General features: G+C 28.9%; 2 protein-coding genes across 7 annotated transcripts in view; both read left to right on the top strand.

The window, feature by feature from the left end:
- LOC130663536 (amyloid beta A4 precursor protein-binding family B member 1-interacting protein) overlaps positions 1-13,845 on the top strand; it is a 165,014-nt gene extending 151,169 nt beyond the window's left edge. For 5 of the 6 annotated variants that reach the window (XM_057462805.1, XM_057462806.1, XM_057462803.1 and 2 more), the window contains 5 exons: positions 6,238-6,408; positions 6,569-6,724; positions 6,816-7,049; positions 7,653-7,882; positions 8,049-13,845. In XM_057462805.1, coding sequence (XP_057318788.1) covers positions 6,238-6,408; positions 6,569-6,724; positions 6,816-7,049; positions 7,653-7,882; positions 8,049-10,499 — 3,242 coding nt within the window. In that variant the 3' untranslated portion in view covers positions 10,500-13,845. Of the gene's footprint in view, positions 1-2,269; positions 2,727-6,237; positions 6,409-6,568; positions 6,725-6,815; positions 7,050-7,652; positions 7,883-8,048 lie in introns of those variants that run through there. The other variant, XM_057462808.1, reaches the window with a different exon arrangement.
- Positions 13,846-17,131: 3,286 nt separating this feature from the next.
- The window catches only part of LOC130663541 (uncharacterized), a 68,258-nt gene continuing 67,777 nt past the window's right edge, over positions 17,132-17,612 (top strand). The window contains exon 1 of the mRNA XM_057462821.1: positions 17,132-17,346. The gene's annotated coding sequence lies outside the window, so the exon portion shown is untranslated. The remainder of the gene's footprint in view (positions 17,347-17,612) is intronic.

The raw sequence follows: 17,612 nt of genomic DNA, 5'->3' as shown, positions 1-17,612 counted from the left end.
GTATTTAATTTCGTATATATTATATTGTACTACAAGTAAGATCGATTTTAACTAGTTTTGGAATACATTATGATTTATATGACTTGATTAAGTAAATACTCAAGATTATTGTATTAACAATTGTAAAGTACCTGATATATACTCTCTAAAAATGAATTAGTGAAATTCACTGCGAATCAGTGGATAGTCACTATTCCTACAGCTATAAGTATATCACTAATTTGACGTGGTATACTTATAGCTGGGTCCAAGTGCATACTTACTAATTCGTAGTGAATTTCAATAATTCATTTTTAGCGAGTATGTAATAGAAGAAAAATCCTCAGTTTAAATTTATCAAAGATGTATAAGCTATTTAACTGCTTGACAGTTAATGAGCACCACTCTTCCGTATTGAAGTGAAACAAATACGTATCATATTCGATCAAATCCAACTAGTTACAAAATAAAAGTATGGTTGCTACAAAAGTTATCAAAGAACTACTCTCATAAAAGTTTGTAATGATAAAAATAAAAAATATGTTCAATGTTATCGGAAAAAAGAGAGGAGTGTTAATACAACAAATCAAACATTAAATTGTTTACAAAACTTTGGCAAACTAGCAAATTACAACTCAAATTTTTTACGATATTTTTTATATCACTGATTTCGCTGCTGCTATTATTGATTATCATGGAACTAATAACATGATTGAAGTTATATATCAATGTCAATTAGTTTTACGATAGCTTGATGAAGTCTTCTATCGCTTCTTAGTCGCAGAATAATTTACAACCTAGGAAAAAATAATTTAGGTATCCATTGATATGTCAATTGATCTATTTAGATCTATACCAATTTTTCTAGATATCCTTTGATCTAGAATGTTATTTATTTTTTTTTTTAAAAGCTCTGAAATCTCTCTTAATATCGAAATTATTTTTTTCTCATAAACTTCTATGTTATGGAATAATTGATAACAAAATTTGTTACCTGCGTTTTTTTTTTGGTAAACATAATTAATGATGATCTCGTTAAAGCAATATCGAAATCACTTGTGAATTTTGAAACTTGATATATTGAGCATTCACTAAATATATGTTTAATTATATTATATAATGACTGTAAAAAAAATTATTTTTATCCAGACCAATATCTCTGCATCATCGTTAAGAAATATGAGTTATGTAAATTAGTAAAGCCATGATTAAAAATTGAATTATTAAAAATGCAAATAAAACAAAGTCTTGAAAAAACATTTACATAATAATGCTCAGTAAAAATTAATCTATACTCCATTTAATAACAACAGGAAATATATATTTACATTAACTATTTAGTTTTAAGTAAAAAGTTTGCATTTTTTAAAAATTTAATTACTATGATATCTGTTCAAAATTAACAAGATTCCAAAAGATTTAATTTATATAAAATTCTCAGGCGTATTTTTTTATTTTATTCACTCATATAGCAAATAAAATACCACCGCATTACAATAATTGGTGATAAAATATAAAAATGAAAAATAAAATTAACCGTGATATTACGCTTTATATAAAATTGAGGTCGTTTAACAATCGATTTGCACAATCGTCAATGGATCAATGACCTCTTTTAATATCAATAACCGATTGCATTTTAATCAATAATACTTTGCGTAGGACAATTAGTGTTGTTCTAAGCACATCAATTATTTTTATTGTCTTTGTTATGATTACGTTCATATATGAACTTTATGAAGCATTATTAATTTACTTGCTTATAAGCAGTTGTGAACAACTATAATTAATTATCACTATTACTTAATTAATTCCATCTATATATGTACTAAAATCTTCATTTAATTTGTACCGTCACTCTTTTTTTTTATAACTTAATCATCTAAGTAACGTCTTATATTTCACGTGTAAAATAAAATTATTGTTATTATTATCATTATCATTATCTTTTATCATTAAACTCAGGTATACATGAAATTTAGTATATAGGTATTCATTATATGAGTTTTAGAGTTCACAGTCATGTTAGTAATAATAAAATTCAATTTGTATGGAAATTTGTGTACTTGTAAGTAAGAACAATTCTTGAATGTGTTAGTTTAAGACATTCACTAAGTGCAGTTGAATAGTGAAGATGTGTAAAGCGCGTTCGCTGATGAGGCATACATATAATACATACATACATAAATATATATAAACATATATGAAGGCGCATGGAAAACACGAGTTGAGAAGCCGAGGGACTTTTACCTTTTAGGCCTTTAGTCGACTCGCATCGCACGCGCCACTAACATCGCGCTTCCACTCAGGTTTAAAAAAATCTGTTGTTTGTTTTGAAAAATTATTCTTATCAAATTTACGCAGACTTTTGTTTTTTTATTCTTTCTCTCTCTCTCTTTAATAAACAGTTATGTGCGTAGAGAATTAAATGATAAGATTTAAATTAGAGTTATTAAATAAGTTGGTGAGGTGAACACATGACGTGAAGTGTAAAGTGTAATGATATATAAAATAAAATAAAATAAGTATATTGTTTATCCGGATGTAGGGATAAAATTTTTACGCATGGATGCTTTGATCAAGAGTTTAATAGCTTTCGATGATGCTTTTATGCCGTTGATCGACGAGAGTTAGCTATTGTATTCACTAGACTAGTGCAGTTGCTTTGATAGAAATCAATCACTCGAAAATGCTCGGTTACTTTGGTAACGAGAGCATACTTGGATATTATTCTGTCAAAGCTATAGGTATATTGTATATTGTTTATAATTATTTTTATATTTAATTGTAAACAAAAATTTTATTATTAAAAAATAATAAAAGATTAAATTAAAAATTTAATCTTCTTGAATTAGAGCTGGCAACAAATCTTGAGTTTAAACCACGGGTAAAACCCGTGTACATTTATATATATTTATATATAGGCTTTACTATAGCAAAAAGTCAAACATTTACTCGTTCCTTGTCACTAGAAGTTTTCGACGTAATTGTAGAACAGAGACGCGTTATAACCATATATCAGACAACCTGTGGTGACTCACAAAAGTCTACTGCCACTCGAAGAACGTCTGGAGAATACAAACCAACTTATTTTTTTTTTTTTTTATGTTATTCTTGAATTTTCATTTAAAAGAACTGCTTGCTAGCAAATATAGCATCAATTTGTCATACATATAACGGTTTAAATATATATACACAATGTGATATTCTCTATTAATAACTATTTTATGTCCTCAACAAAGTTAATAAATCTTCTTGTGTTAATAAACAAAGAATATAAATTTATTAATTCAATATTCACCTGATTACAATTATTTAACTCTAATGCCACTGACATTTCTCTCTTGTCACATCACCACTAACCATTCTCTTCAGTTATCTCACATTCCAACTGGAAATCGTCATCGTATTGTCGCGGATATACTTAAGTATATATTTAGATCAAATGAGATATTGTTAAATAGGAAAAAAAATGCTCTTTAGGATCCAATGGAAACTAGAGCTTTAAAAAACAATTTTAAAAATGTTAAACCCTCTTAAAATCGCTAAAAATTATCATGAAATAAAAATTAAAAAAAAATGAAATGTAAGTTATTATATTAAGTTATGTCATAATAAAGTTACATGTATAAGAGAAAAAAGCCGTGGAGGTAAAATTTTTTGTTATTTTGAAAATTTCAAATGGCCAAAATTTTGCAATTGATTGACCGATTTATCTCATCTTTGAATTTGACAATTGCCCAAAAAAACAAAACTTTACAAAATTTCATTGTAATAATCCGTTGTGAATTATGGACGCTATCGTGATGATAAAACCCGCTATATATAAAAAATTTTGAACGAATGGTATTTTTGGAACCTACTCGACCAATGAAGATCTATTGTGGCAAAATATTATGAAAATTTCTCCATAACAACAAGTACTATCGTTGGATTCCTTTAAAATTTACCTACAAATATATCTTTGAGCATATAAAAAATTTTGCACATCTAGCGCGAACGCCATGAGTGTACTTTACAAACGCCTGAAAATTTTCAGCTGTTTCACTCACGTTAAATCATTTCTTCACTTTTTGTAGTACACTACAATACATTAAAATCTATATCATCGTAATTAGAACTTGTTAAGGAAAAATCATGACACGTTATTAAAGTGATTGATCAATGAAATGATTTGAAAAAAATTGATTTAATCAAAAAAACCTTAAACGTCAAGTAATATTCAGGACATTTGTGAGTACAATAACTCGCGAAAAAAAAAAATATTCGATTTAATTTTTTTTCTATTAGCTGTTGTTTTTTTATGGCAAGAACCCTATTGAAAATTACTATCCAAATCATTTTTGTTTAATTATATAATAAAAAAAATTTTTAACTGACAATTTGGGGTTAAACAAACATTTTTGTTTGTATATTCTTTTTTCATAAATTTACTCTTTCTAACGAGCGATGACAACGTCAGAGGGACAGTAGTGTATTAAATAAGATGATATTTGTTGCAATTATAATAAAAAAACCAACGGCGGTATTTTGAAAGATAAAATAAAAACTACGGTCTTAATTTAATATGTTATTTTTTTTTTTTATTATACCATGAGATATTGAGGTATGAACTTTTTAATTTTTTAATCTTATTTTGTTATTATGTTGCCACAAATAAATTTTATTGGTTAGTTTATGTTATAATACTATATGATTTAATTTAGTTTGCATAGTTTTCAGTAATAAAATTTTATCCTCATGAATTATGATTGATGATAATTCAGTGAGTTGAATTAGATGGATGTATGAGCAGTGGATAGCCTCTCAAATAATACACCCAGAAGAGACTTTATCTTTAGATATTATACGAATTACATGTTTGATATGTTATGTATAGTAAAGTGGAAGCGTTATAAGTTGAAACCCACGCTCATACACTAGTCAGTTTATGCCAAATGCCCAGAGCACGTTTGCAAACTCAATGAAATTTAACGCCTTCACTTCCAACTCATTTTGCAACTCGTGTTCAACGTACTATGTCAACTAATAAATTTAAATATCTCCCTCTTCATTTCACTCACATCGAATCATTTAAATTTTCACTAATAAAATATTAAAATATTATGGACTGAGAAATTGTATCACATCATTAGATATTAATATATAAAATGTATACGCCACATATATTTATTTAAATTCCTGTATCAATTATAATAATCATCCAAATGCAATAAACATCAAAGTTCAAATTTACTTTTATGTATTTTCATTCAATTTGTTCATTCATTTATTTAAAATTTCTCTTTAACTTTCATTAAAATACGGTAAATTAATTTTAGTGCGGTATCATTATAAAAATATATAAGTTTCGAAAAAATAAAAAAAAACAATTAGCGTTATAAAATAAAAGAGCCTGAATAAATACAATTTAAAAATAAATTTCGTTAATTAATATAACGACTGAAGCGAATACGATCCGTAAAACACAAAAAAACGGTGCTCCTATTCAACAATTTTTATTGAATGCCTTCGAATAATTGATATTTTTTAATAAAATTCTCAATAAATTCAACTATTTCGAATATTATTTTTTATTAATAACAATAAAAACTAAATATATAATAAAATGAAGTAAATATATAATTTATTGATTAAACATCCTGTTAACGCAAAACTGTTTACTCATGACCATGGCTGTTACTATAGTTTCAAACGATAAAATTAATTTGATAACGTGTAATAGATATCATCTATAGGGATATTGAATCCATAGTAAATTGATAATTTCGTTAAATATATAAATTAAAATTTATGTATGGTATATGTTGTATTAATATGAATGTATACATGTATAAACTAATTATTTCATTCGCGAGCTATTAAAACTGTAATGAGAATGAGAATATATATATATATGTATATACACATGTATAGAGGGCAGTTACACTATACGAGTTTGCACCAGCAAGTCAGTCATTATCTGGCGTATTTCTAGTTCATTCGGCAGTAGAGCCGGTGCGATAGCCGAGGGAAGAAATGTCTAAGTCATTAGCGTATATAAGAACTGGTTTAACTTGATGTGTCATACAGTCTTTAAAAAACTTTTCATCATGACTGATAAATAGTCGCCATTAATAACCCCAACAGTCCAATTCATTTATATATTTTTACTATTTATAAATTTAATTCTTTACTACAGTTATTTGTTAAATATAAATTAAAGTCCATTCACGTTTACATTACGTGATGTCTGATAGTGATATATTTGTTTCACAGATTCTCAAGATGTCGACCTGGACGCGATCCTCGGAGAACTATGCGCTTTGGAGAGACGATGTGATGGGGACATTGCTTCCACTCCGGCGCCAGATACGCAACGAACTGGAAGACCTAACAGTGGAAGAATTAATACTGGAGACAACACAGACATTGGAAAAACTGATGGAGGTATGATTGTATTTCATATAGATGCAACGTCCATTGGATTTTACTTTAACTCGATACAATAATTATTGATTTTTCTATTCAATGCATTTATTAACGATCTATCTCATCAGTATCGCTATTGTTCTTTTTTCTTATTTTATTTTATTTATTTATTTTCAAGGGATGCGCACCGATAGTCCCGATAACGATAGTGCCTTCTCGGACACGGTGTCGATGTTGTCGAGCGAAAGCTCAGCAAGTAGCAGTGGTTCTGGACATAAACCACCTCAGACCGCCATGCACACGGTTCCTCAACAACAATCACATCAGCTGATGGGTAAATTTATTTTAATATTAAAATAAAAATTACTATGATACGATATTTATTTGTATAACAAAAATAATATCGAATTTTAAAATACTTTTAGATGCTGCCAGTAGAGCTAAAGCTGAAAAAATACGGCTGGCATTAGAGAAAATGCGGGAAGCCAGTGTTCAAAAACTTTTTATCAAAGCTTTTACACTGGATGGAAGTGGAAAAAGTCTTCTTGTCGACGAAGGAATGAGTGTGGCTCATGTTTGTAGATTATTAGCTGATAAGAACCACGTAGCGATGGATCCAAAGTGGGCTGTCGTTGAGCATCTGCCTGAGCTTTTTATGGGTAAACTTTTATTATCCATATATCGCGTTACAGATACGCCATTAAGGCTTATTCTTGCAAAATGTATTGTGGAAAAGATATAAGGGCGCATAAAAAAACTTTTTATTTTTTCGGTGGTCGATGTATTTTTCATCTATCATACAAATTATTACTCTCATGCATCTTAACTGTTCCTGTGAATCCTTTTCACAATTTATCATTGCATTCTGTAAATTTTAATTTTAAATTCAACTTTTATAAAATAAATATGTTTATTTACTACCATTCACAAGTATAAAAATTTTGAATTTTTTTTGTATTATGCTCTTATGATTTCTGGAGTAAACATCGGTAACCATAAGGAAGTACTTGAAAAAAAAAATTGTATTTATTCATTTTTAATTTTCTAAATGAAAATCTATTGATTTAAAAAATAATAATTTTTTTTTCTTTTTTCAAAAAAAAAAATGAAAATGCAAAAATATTTTGTATTCATTTCTATACTTTTAAGTGATAAATAATGATTTGAGAAAAAAAAACTTTTTTATACGGTCTTGTGGTTTCTGCAACACGATATAGATTTAGAGTAAAAAAAGTAAATTGTGATTTTTATAATGATTATAGAGAGGGTATACGAGGATCATGAGTTGTTGGTTGAGAATCTACTATTGTGGACAAGAGATTCGAAGAATAAATTGTTGTTTGTTGAGAGACCAGACAAAAATCAACTTTTCCTATCACCCGAGAAGTACCTACTTGGTCAATCAGACCGAAATACAGGCGAGTACGACGACCATTCGAGGAACATCTTGCTTGAGGAGTTCTTTTCCAGCAGCAATGTTGGAGTACCCGAGGTAATTACAGCAAGTGTAATATGAAATAGTTTTTTTTTATTTTTTATTTTTGTTTTGTCACGTCAACTTCCGGGCTTAGAGTCAAAAAAAATTTTAAGCTGACGAGTTGGCAGAATGACTCATAATAGAAATAATGTTTAACATTTTATTTATTTTTGTTGCGCAGGTCGAGGGTCCACTATACTTGAAGTCAGACGGTAAAAAAGGCTGGAAGAAGTACCACTTTATTCTACGTGCTTCCGGTCTTTACTACTGGCCTAAAGAAAAAGCGAGAACTGCTAGGGATCTTGTATGCTTAGCGACATTAGATGTAAATCAAGTGTACTACGGTGTTGGTTGGAAGAAAAAATATAAAGCACCGACAGATTTTTGTTTTGCTGTCAAGCATCCGCGGCTTCAGCAGCCCAAGTCAACCAAGTACATTAAATTTTTGTGTGCTGAGGATAATGCCTCGTTGGAGCGATGGATGGTCGGTATACGTGTAGCCAAATACGGAAGACAGCTGATGGAAAACTACAGGACACTAGTAGATGAACTTGCGCAAGAGGACTTGGATATTCTGGCACACGCTAGGTCCTGCTCTGTCAGTTCAATCGCTGTTCCACCAAGTAGTCAGACCCAGTACAATACTACCAATGATAACGCTCGACAATTCACGGAAATGAACAGGCACAATGGTACTGACAACGCTCGACAGTATGATAATCAACGGCAGAGTTACAACTCTGAACAACGACAGAGTTATACAAATGATGGTAGACTCAGCCGTGCAAGTAGTTCGAGTTCCAGTGGATGTCTATCAGATGGAGCACCAAGCAGTTGTGAAGTTGCTTTTGAATGTGGCGAATTTCCTACAGGTACAATAAAACGTAAACCTTCAATGAACCCTAAGTTGCCATTAACTTCAATCACAAGACAATTAAAAGAAGTCGGTGAAACTGTACGAGATGAACCAGATTCTTGTCCAAGTCCTACTAGTTCAGGATCTGGTACACTGACACGAAGACATAGTCGTAGAAGAAGCGGCACTGATTCTGATGGCTCAGGAACTTTAAAAAGACATCACAGATCTGGAAATGCTACCCCCGTTAGCCCTATTCCTCCAGGTACTCCAGTCCGTGAGAGAGTCAGTCCTATGAATTTCACAAGAACAGAAAGCCAAGAACCTAAAACCCCAACTAGTCCAATACCCACATGTATGATGGACTCAATTACCTCTTTACCACCTCCACCATCACCTCCAAGATTTACGGAAGAAATAGAGTCTGATGGTGAGCCTTTACCACCACCACCACCAGAAATGTTCCGATCAAATCTATCTTTGGATTCATTACCACCACCACCGGCTCCCGGTGAACTACCAATTTGTGATGCTACTGATTTTTCTGGGTCATCTCTCAGCCTAGTCTCATTACCACCACCACCCAGTCCACTTGTTGGTGAAACCGGTACCATTAGACGTGCCAGGCCTAATAAACAACAATCAACACCAACAAATTCTACGTCACCTGAATCCACCCCGACTCACACACCAACGCGGAACAACACGAATCAAATTTACGGAATCATTAACAACAATAATAATAATCCAACTACAAATCAAAATTGTAACTTTACTTCCCAAAATAATGGATACGCACACAACCATGTGTCCAATATGTCAGCACACGATTCTTATCCCGGATCTAATGCTAGTACACCAACTTTTACGCCAAGTTCACCAAATTTTGCAACACCACCGCCATTTGTACCACCTCCAGCTTATGGTGCTCAACAACAGCAACAGCAACAACAACAACAACAGCAACAACAACAGCAGCAACAGCAACAAAATAGTCTTCAACGGCAAAACTATACATCTGATCAAATTTACGGAACTTATCCAGCTGCACAACAATGTGGGCCAGCAATAAGGCCTAATCCAAATATGGATACTATAAGAAGAAGTGCTTTGAAACAAAATTCTGGGCACTACGCTACTCCACCGTACCTTGCAGAACTTAAAGCTGCCGCTAGTCCACAACCACAAAGACGAGTAACTATTCAAGAGCCTCCAATTTCACCTAAAACTAAAAATGGTAATGGTAAAAAAATAACATTTAATTTACCACCACAACAAGAACCAGGAAGTCCAGCATTACCACAAAGAAAACCCATGCCACCAAGAAGATCTGATAGTACACGACTGACTTCACCTAAAAAATTGGCAGCTTCTGATCAAGCACCACCCGGTGATTTTCTAAAAGATCTTCAGCGAGTTATGAGAAAAAAATGGCAAGTTGCACAAAAGTGTAAATTAGATTCAACGACAACACCACACGAAGTACTTGGATTTCGTGATCCTCCCCCAGCTATTGCTGATTACAGAGAAACAAATGTCTCTAATTGGGTACAAGAGCACTACGGTGCTGACAATTTGTATGAAAATGTATACACAAATGATCCAAATGCTCCTGTTGAGTATGCATCAAGCCCAGCACGACAACCAACAGTTAGATTTGCTGATGAGAATATAAGTATGAATATTGCTAATGTAATAGCAAGTAAACGACGGCCACCGCCACCACCACCAAAAAGAGCGGAAACTACTCATCTAACTACACGAGCAATGCACTGACAATAGCAGATAATAAAGCCTCATACCCAGAGGCGGCAACGATGGTTCTCTTGTTTTTGCGATTGGTGGAAACACTGATTAATCTTTAAGATTTATCGTCATTAAATATGTACTTGCTAGGCTGTTACTGCTACTACAATTACTACTATTTCCCCAATACAACAGCCATTACATAATTTTATTGGCTGAATATTTTTACGTCGCTAAAAACAATACTCACTCAATTGCCCACTCATTTTGAATTTTAATTATTCATTGTCATTTAGTACTGGATACTAATGATATCTAAATAAATAATTACGGCTTGAAATAATAATAATTTTTTTTTTTTTTTTTTTTTTTTTTCATTAAGCAACAAAACAACGACAGACCGCGCAATAAATTTTTGCTGAGATTTACATTAAGCAATGGAATATCATCGTAGTGTAGAAAAAAAAATTATAGAAAAAATTTTGAAAAAAAAATTGAAAATAAAAAACAAAAAAAAAAAAAATAAATAAATAAATCCAACTGTCATTTACATATAAGTAGACTTAGGAAATACTGCAGCACACACTAAGGATGTGATATAAATTTTAAGCTCGCTTAATTAGTAAAACACTGCGATCAATTTATATTAATTTTTTAATAAATGTGCAACTATATACAAATATATAACTCGCAAAAAAAAATTAAATATATATGTATACACACACGAGACTATACGAAATATACGTACGTGCAATTAAATAAATAAAAATAATTGACGATTGATAAAAAAATGATTTTTTTTAAGTAACAAGCGTCCATGAGAAATATAAATGTAATATGAAATGCACAAACAAATATTGGACATGTTACTTTTTTTTGCGTATTTTGTTAAGCGTCGATGAGATATTGACAAATTTTTTTATTTTTCTTTTTTAATAAAGGTGCTTTATGTAAGACATTTTATCAGTAAAGTTTAACTATAACAATTGGATAAACATAATTAACTTAATACATGTATAGTTGAGGTATAAAATTAAGTATGTCATTTTATAGATATAATAAACGCGATTATCAAATAATATATAGATGAACCTCAGTGTGTGATTAAATAAATTTTGTTAATTATTATTATTATTTTTTTTTTATTTCTACATATTTAATATCGCGTTAATAAAATTTATAATTTAAACTTTTGCACGACTTTTTCATAACTGAGATCTCGTTAATGCCATTTTTTGATAATGATATACACGAAAAGTAATATTAATAATAATTATAATAATAATAGTAATAATAACAATAATAATAATATCATCCTGGCTACCGTGTCAGACTTGTCGTTCTAATTGTTGGTGTCCTTGGAGGGATGAAAGTCTTTTGTATCTGTATTAGCTAGGACACCAACTTGTTCATCGCAAGTTAAGTTTCTGGTATCGCGGATGCAGAAGGCTGCTACCCTCAGATTTCTCCGTCTACTTAGACAACAGAACTTGGCTTGCTACCCTTGCTAACCATCTTGTTGATGGAGCAGCGCAGTAGTAACGGATGACGCTCAGGAGCGGCCCTCAGTAGAGTCGGACTACCAGGGGAGACCCCCTGAGCATTTAAACAAACAAAATAATAATAATAATAATAATAATAATTAATAATAATAATGATAATAACAATAAATGCAATTATTTCGTGTTTTATAAGCCATTAATAATATGTTTATTAATTCCCATTAAAAATAATTAAATTGGGATTTTTTAGATTTGTAATTATATATCTACTGTATTTTTATTGTGGTATAAATTTACTACGAAATGTTGCGCGGTGGAATTTTTTTGCGCATGTTTAATAAGTTGTTGGTAATGAAAAAGAAAAAAAAAACCATAAATTGACTAACAATTCTTTGGTATGAAATTTTTTTCCGATGTAAAAAATAAAAGTTAATGATAAAGTTCTTTAAGTTTTCTCACATATGAACATTTGACTTATGAGTTGACGATTATCAACTTAGATATGAAAATTTTACCTTCAGCTTACCATAGTAATGGCGCGAAAATATAGAAATTTAAAAACTAAAACAATTTTCTGTTTTTACTACTTATCACTAAAAAGAATTGAAATCTTCATATGAAAACGTTGACATCCGTAGAACATTCAATTTTTTTAATTTAATAGAAACTGATGATTTATTTTTTTTTTACCATTTCTGATTTTTCTAGCGAGGACTAGAAAAAAAAATAATATATTTCAAAGCATATTCTAAATTCGATTGTTATATGATTCGTTATACTATGGGCAAATTACTCTGATAAAATATTCATAAAAAAATTAATATCAGAGTTGATAATAGTCTCACGAGCTCAATGTGTATGTACGAGTTCCTAAAGAATAAATCGCAAGATTTTATTTTTTACGAGGGTAATTGAAAGATAAATAATAATAAAAAGTTATTAAGAAAAAATGTTTTTTTTTCTTGTATTTAAAGAAGCTGAAAGTCAAAAAAAAAATAATATACAAAGACAAAGTAACAATTTCACATGAAATCATATCTATTAAAAAATAGTAGTATATATAATAAATGATATTTATAATTATTATTTGTTATATATGGTAAAATATGCAAGAACCAATTGTAACTTTTTGAGCCTTATTGCAAGCTGACATCCCCAATTTTATAATCGATTAAAATTTTTATAACAATTATTATTATAAACAAATAAAAAAAAAAATATAAAATAAAATACTTAAAGAACGAAACAATTAAAGAAAAAAAAAGTGATTTTGTATCTGAATAATAAAATAATAGCCTGTAAATATATCAGGCTTTTTTTTTAAAGTAGATAGCTTCTTCTCAATTAGATAACTTTGTCGCCGCTAATTCGTAATATTAGCAAAGTTGACCACGGTTGGATGTTACGGGTTAATTTAACTTTTTTTTTCCTTCATTCGCATTTTTTATGTTAATTTCTGATAATTATTTATGAGCTTAAATATCATGTGTATTATATTAAAATTATTTATATATTAACAATCAGAAATTGTAAGGAATTATTAATTAATTATTACTTTGAATAATCAGTTTGAATTTCGTTAATACAAAAAAAAAAATTATTATTTTTAGTTTAAGAAAATAAAGGAAAGAAAAACAATTTTCAGCACATAGATAAATTGTAAAAAAAATATTGCTCCTAAGTGGGACTTAAATTTAGTATAATTGGCAGTCATTAAATGATTATAAAAAAAGAAATGAATAATAATTATTATACTAATAACAAACGACATATTTTTATTATTGAACGTTTAATGTTTGATCTTTTTAAGTTGTATGTATGTTTATGTAAATATTGTAATGAATGGTATTACGAAAGAAATAAATCCAATGGATTAATATAAACGATATTTATGCATAAAAAAAATAAAATGATTTATTCTAACAAAAATAAAATAAATGACTAAAGAAAAATAAAAATAATAAAAAATAAACAAATGGACATAAAATATTTATCACATTTGAAGGGATGATTACGCCAACCGTGCATCCTACGGGGTGAATAAAATTATCCGCAAAAAGTAGATTTTTTTTGCGCTTTAATTTACCCTTCCTGCGAATAAAAATGTGAATTATTGAAAAATTTATCTGGATCTGAAAATCTGCAATCGATTTAAATCCGAGTATGATTTTATTGACTAGCTACATAGATTCTTTTATGAATTTATTAAGTTAGTTGTAATCGACTTAGATTTAATAATCGTGACAATACTATTGTTTTTATTATTTTCCAATTTAAATTTTGTTTATTGGGTATTTTTAAAATAAAAAATATGCGCAACGGTTAAAATAGATATTATATTCATGTTTTTATGTAAATAAATTTTTCGTATATTTCAATTGTGCTTTATATTTTTATTTTACCTATCCTGTATCGTAATTAAGAAAATTAAATATAAAAGTTACAATTAAACATTTTTATTTTCGAAAACCGGTGCATCATTTAACCAGTGACTGTGGTGATGTTTTTTAATAAACTACCAATTAATTATATAAATATATATGTTGTTATTTATTTAACGAAGTGAATATTTTTCAGAATAGAACAAATAGCTGTTTGCCCATTCAACTGTTTTCACGACATATTTGATAATTAAAGAATCTAAAAAATTTCAAGAACTACTCACTTTGCCGCCATTTTATTGCTTTTTTACCAGCGACGAGCACTTTCACAAATTAATAAAGTTTAACTATTAAACTTACTAAGTAAATAAAATTGTTGCAACTGATTGATCACAAAACTCAAACTTCCACTTCAAAATAATAATTTTAATTAATCTTAGACATTTAATTACTTTTATTCTTGCATTTAAATTTCAACAACGAATCCAGCGTACACTGATAGGAAAAAAAAACCAACACTGCATTTAATTAATTGAAAAACTCACGTTCACTGACACACTTCATTTATTGGCTCAGAATAAGTTTTTGTCACTAAATAATTCATAAAACATAATTAGAGATGTGGGTATTGAATTTTATAATAAATAAACTAATTATTTCACACTGATAGAAGGATTTCTTAGTATTTAAAAATATTTTGTGGTATTTAAGAAATCATTTCTTAAGCATCATTTCTTTGTATCTAACAAATATTTCTTACTATTTAAGAAATGATTTCTTAAATATTAAGAAACATTTTTAACCCGTCAGCACTCCCGTTATGAGCATTTTGCTCACGCTCGATTTTAAACATGAATAACTTTTTTTTTTCAAATGGAACGAATAGTTGAAATTTTTTCTATCTTTGAATAGTTTTATCTATTTTCAGATTCCGCTTGAACAAAATTTGTTCGGTTGTCATAGAAATTATAAAAAAAATTTTTTTTATGCTCCTCAAAAAATGTGAGCATTTTCCTCATCACGGGCGTAAAGGCGTAAGTAAAAAAATTCTACGTTCGGTTACTCTCGTGACTGCTCGTCTACCTTCGGCAGTCTGCGAAGTTATTCGGTTGAATTCATTAAAGTTTAAATTACGTTTATTAATCGTCAATAAATTACAATTATCATTTATTTATTATTTATTATTCTTATAATACATAGAGTGATTAATTTATGAAAAATATTTTCTTGCTTAAAATTTGAAAAAATTTGTTTGATGCCTAGGCGTTAAGCGTGAGCAAAACTCTCATCACGGGCGTAAAGTATACCGAAAAGCTGACGGGAGTGCTGACGGGTTAAATGCTAAGAAATCTTTCTATCAGTGCACTGAGATTCAGTCGCGAACGACAACGACAACGATCAGTCCGGACATTGACTGAGTTTTGGGCTTCTGCGCATGTCCGTTCCAACCGTCGCCACCGCAGCAGCTTTAAACTTGACGACGCGCTAATAATTTCAAACTTTTAAATTTTAAATATGAGCGTCGTAGTTCCAGAAGCCACCGTCAGTATTTAGCGCCAGTTCGAATTCAAAATTCAAACAGTCAGGAACCTAGCATTCTTTTAAAACTGTCATGTCTGCTCAGCAAACATCTCCCATGTAAGCTCCATTAATTTATTAATTTAATTTAATTAATCTGTGGTATTTAAAACTTAATTATATTTTTATAACTTCCTACAAGCGTAAAGAAAAATCTGAATTAATAATTTCTTATAAATATTTATTTAGTTATTGATAAAATATTAAATTTCCGAATAGCTCAGGCTTGACAAATGACAACTGGATATTTTTTCAATCATTTTTTTAAAAGACTATCGAGTAATGATCCTGAAGTTAGTAGACGATTAACAATTTTCGGATTTTATATTCAACAAATCAATTACAAAAAATATATATATATATATATATATATATATATATATATATATATATATATATATATATATATATATATATATATATATATATATATATATATATATATATAATTAAGGACATGAAGAAAATTAAAAAAGTTATAAGAGCAATTATTTTTAATTATTTTTTTTTTTTATAATTTATTATTTTGAAAAAAATCAAAAAATTATTAGACTGCGGCTAGTTTCAGTATCATAATTGAGTGACTAATTATTATTACTATTGTTTTCACTTGTCTTCTGATCTATCATTTTTATAATTTATCATAAATTATTTTACTCAATATCCTTTTTGAGTTGAAATATTTAATTTACTAAATATTGAGCTCGGATTTTTTAAAATAATTATTTTGTTGAATTAATTAGTTAATTATAATTATTTACACGTGTGAATGTAGCTGACAATTTGCAATTTAAAAAATTTTTTACAAATAAATAATGTATAAATAGAATAAAAATTTAAAAATGCGTATTTACATCAATGAAAAATCAGTACGCGTTTTTTTTTTAAATTTAATTATTTAAATTTATTTATTTAAAATTTATAAATTATCTCATGCCTACTACATTCACATTCATATTATTTTTTAGGTTTTCGGTGCTAAAATTATTAAGAAATTTTTTTTTAAAACCAAACAGATATTTTTTGTAACTGAACTTCAATCGTTGGAAACAAAAATGGCCTCGAAGAAAATAATTCAAATTCTGAAACTAGACGTCAGCGCCATAGCTTATGAAAGTCGCCATTAGAATAACGACCGCAAGCAGAAGGCGGTTGAGAAGTTGACGGCAGTTGTTTAACCCCTTTGGCTTGGTAAATATTAGTCATATAATTATTTCACTTGATTTATTTAAGGATATAGTAAATAATTTACGTCTTGACAATTACATAAAGTCATTAAGTTTGTTCGTTGCTATTAATTGATACAAATGACTGTATATTGAATGTCAAGAATATATTTTATATATATTGGATAACCTGATATCTATTCACTTGCTCGAATGATTGTTCATCATCATTTTCTTCACTAATATTTCGGTAATTAATTTAAATTTTATGTTTATTCACATTCTATCACATTTTATCTCATTCTGGCAAATTATAAAAAAAATTATTTTCAACCGCTCGCAATATTTTATGATACTCAAGTCATTCGACGTCTAATGATTTTTAGATTTTTTTTTTTGAAACGATAAATTATAAAAAAAAAATATGTATATTTCAAAAAATGACACGTATAGATTTTTTAATTTTCTGCATATGCATATTTTTAGTTTTTCTATTTTTTGTAATTGATTTGTTGA

This window comes from Microplitis mediator, chromosome 2, assembly GCF_029852145.1.
Source record: "Microplitis mediator isolate UGA2020A chromosome 2, iyMicMedi2.1, whole genome shotgun sequence".
NCBI lineage: Eukaryota > Metazoa > Arthropoda > Insecta > Hymenoptera > Braconidae > Microplitis > Microplitis mediator.
The sequence above is the reverse complement of the archived record's forward strand: the minus strand, read 5'-3'. Positions and strand labels throughout refer to the sequence as shown.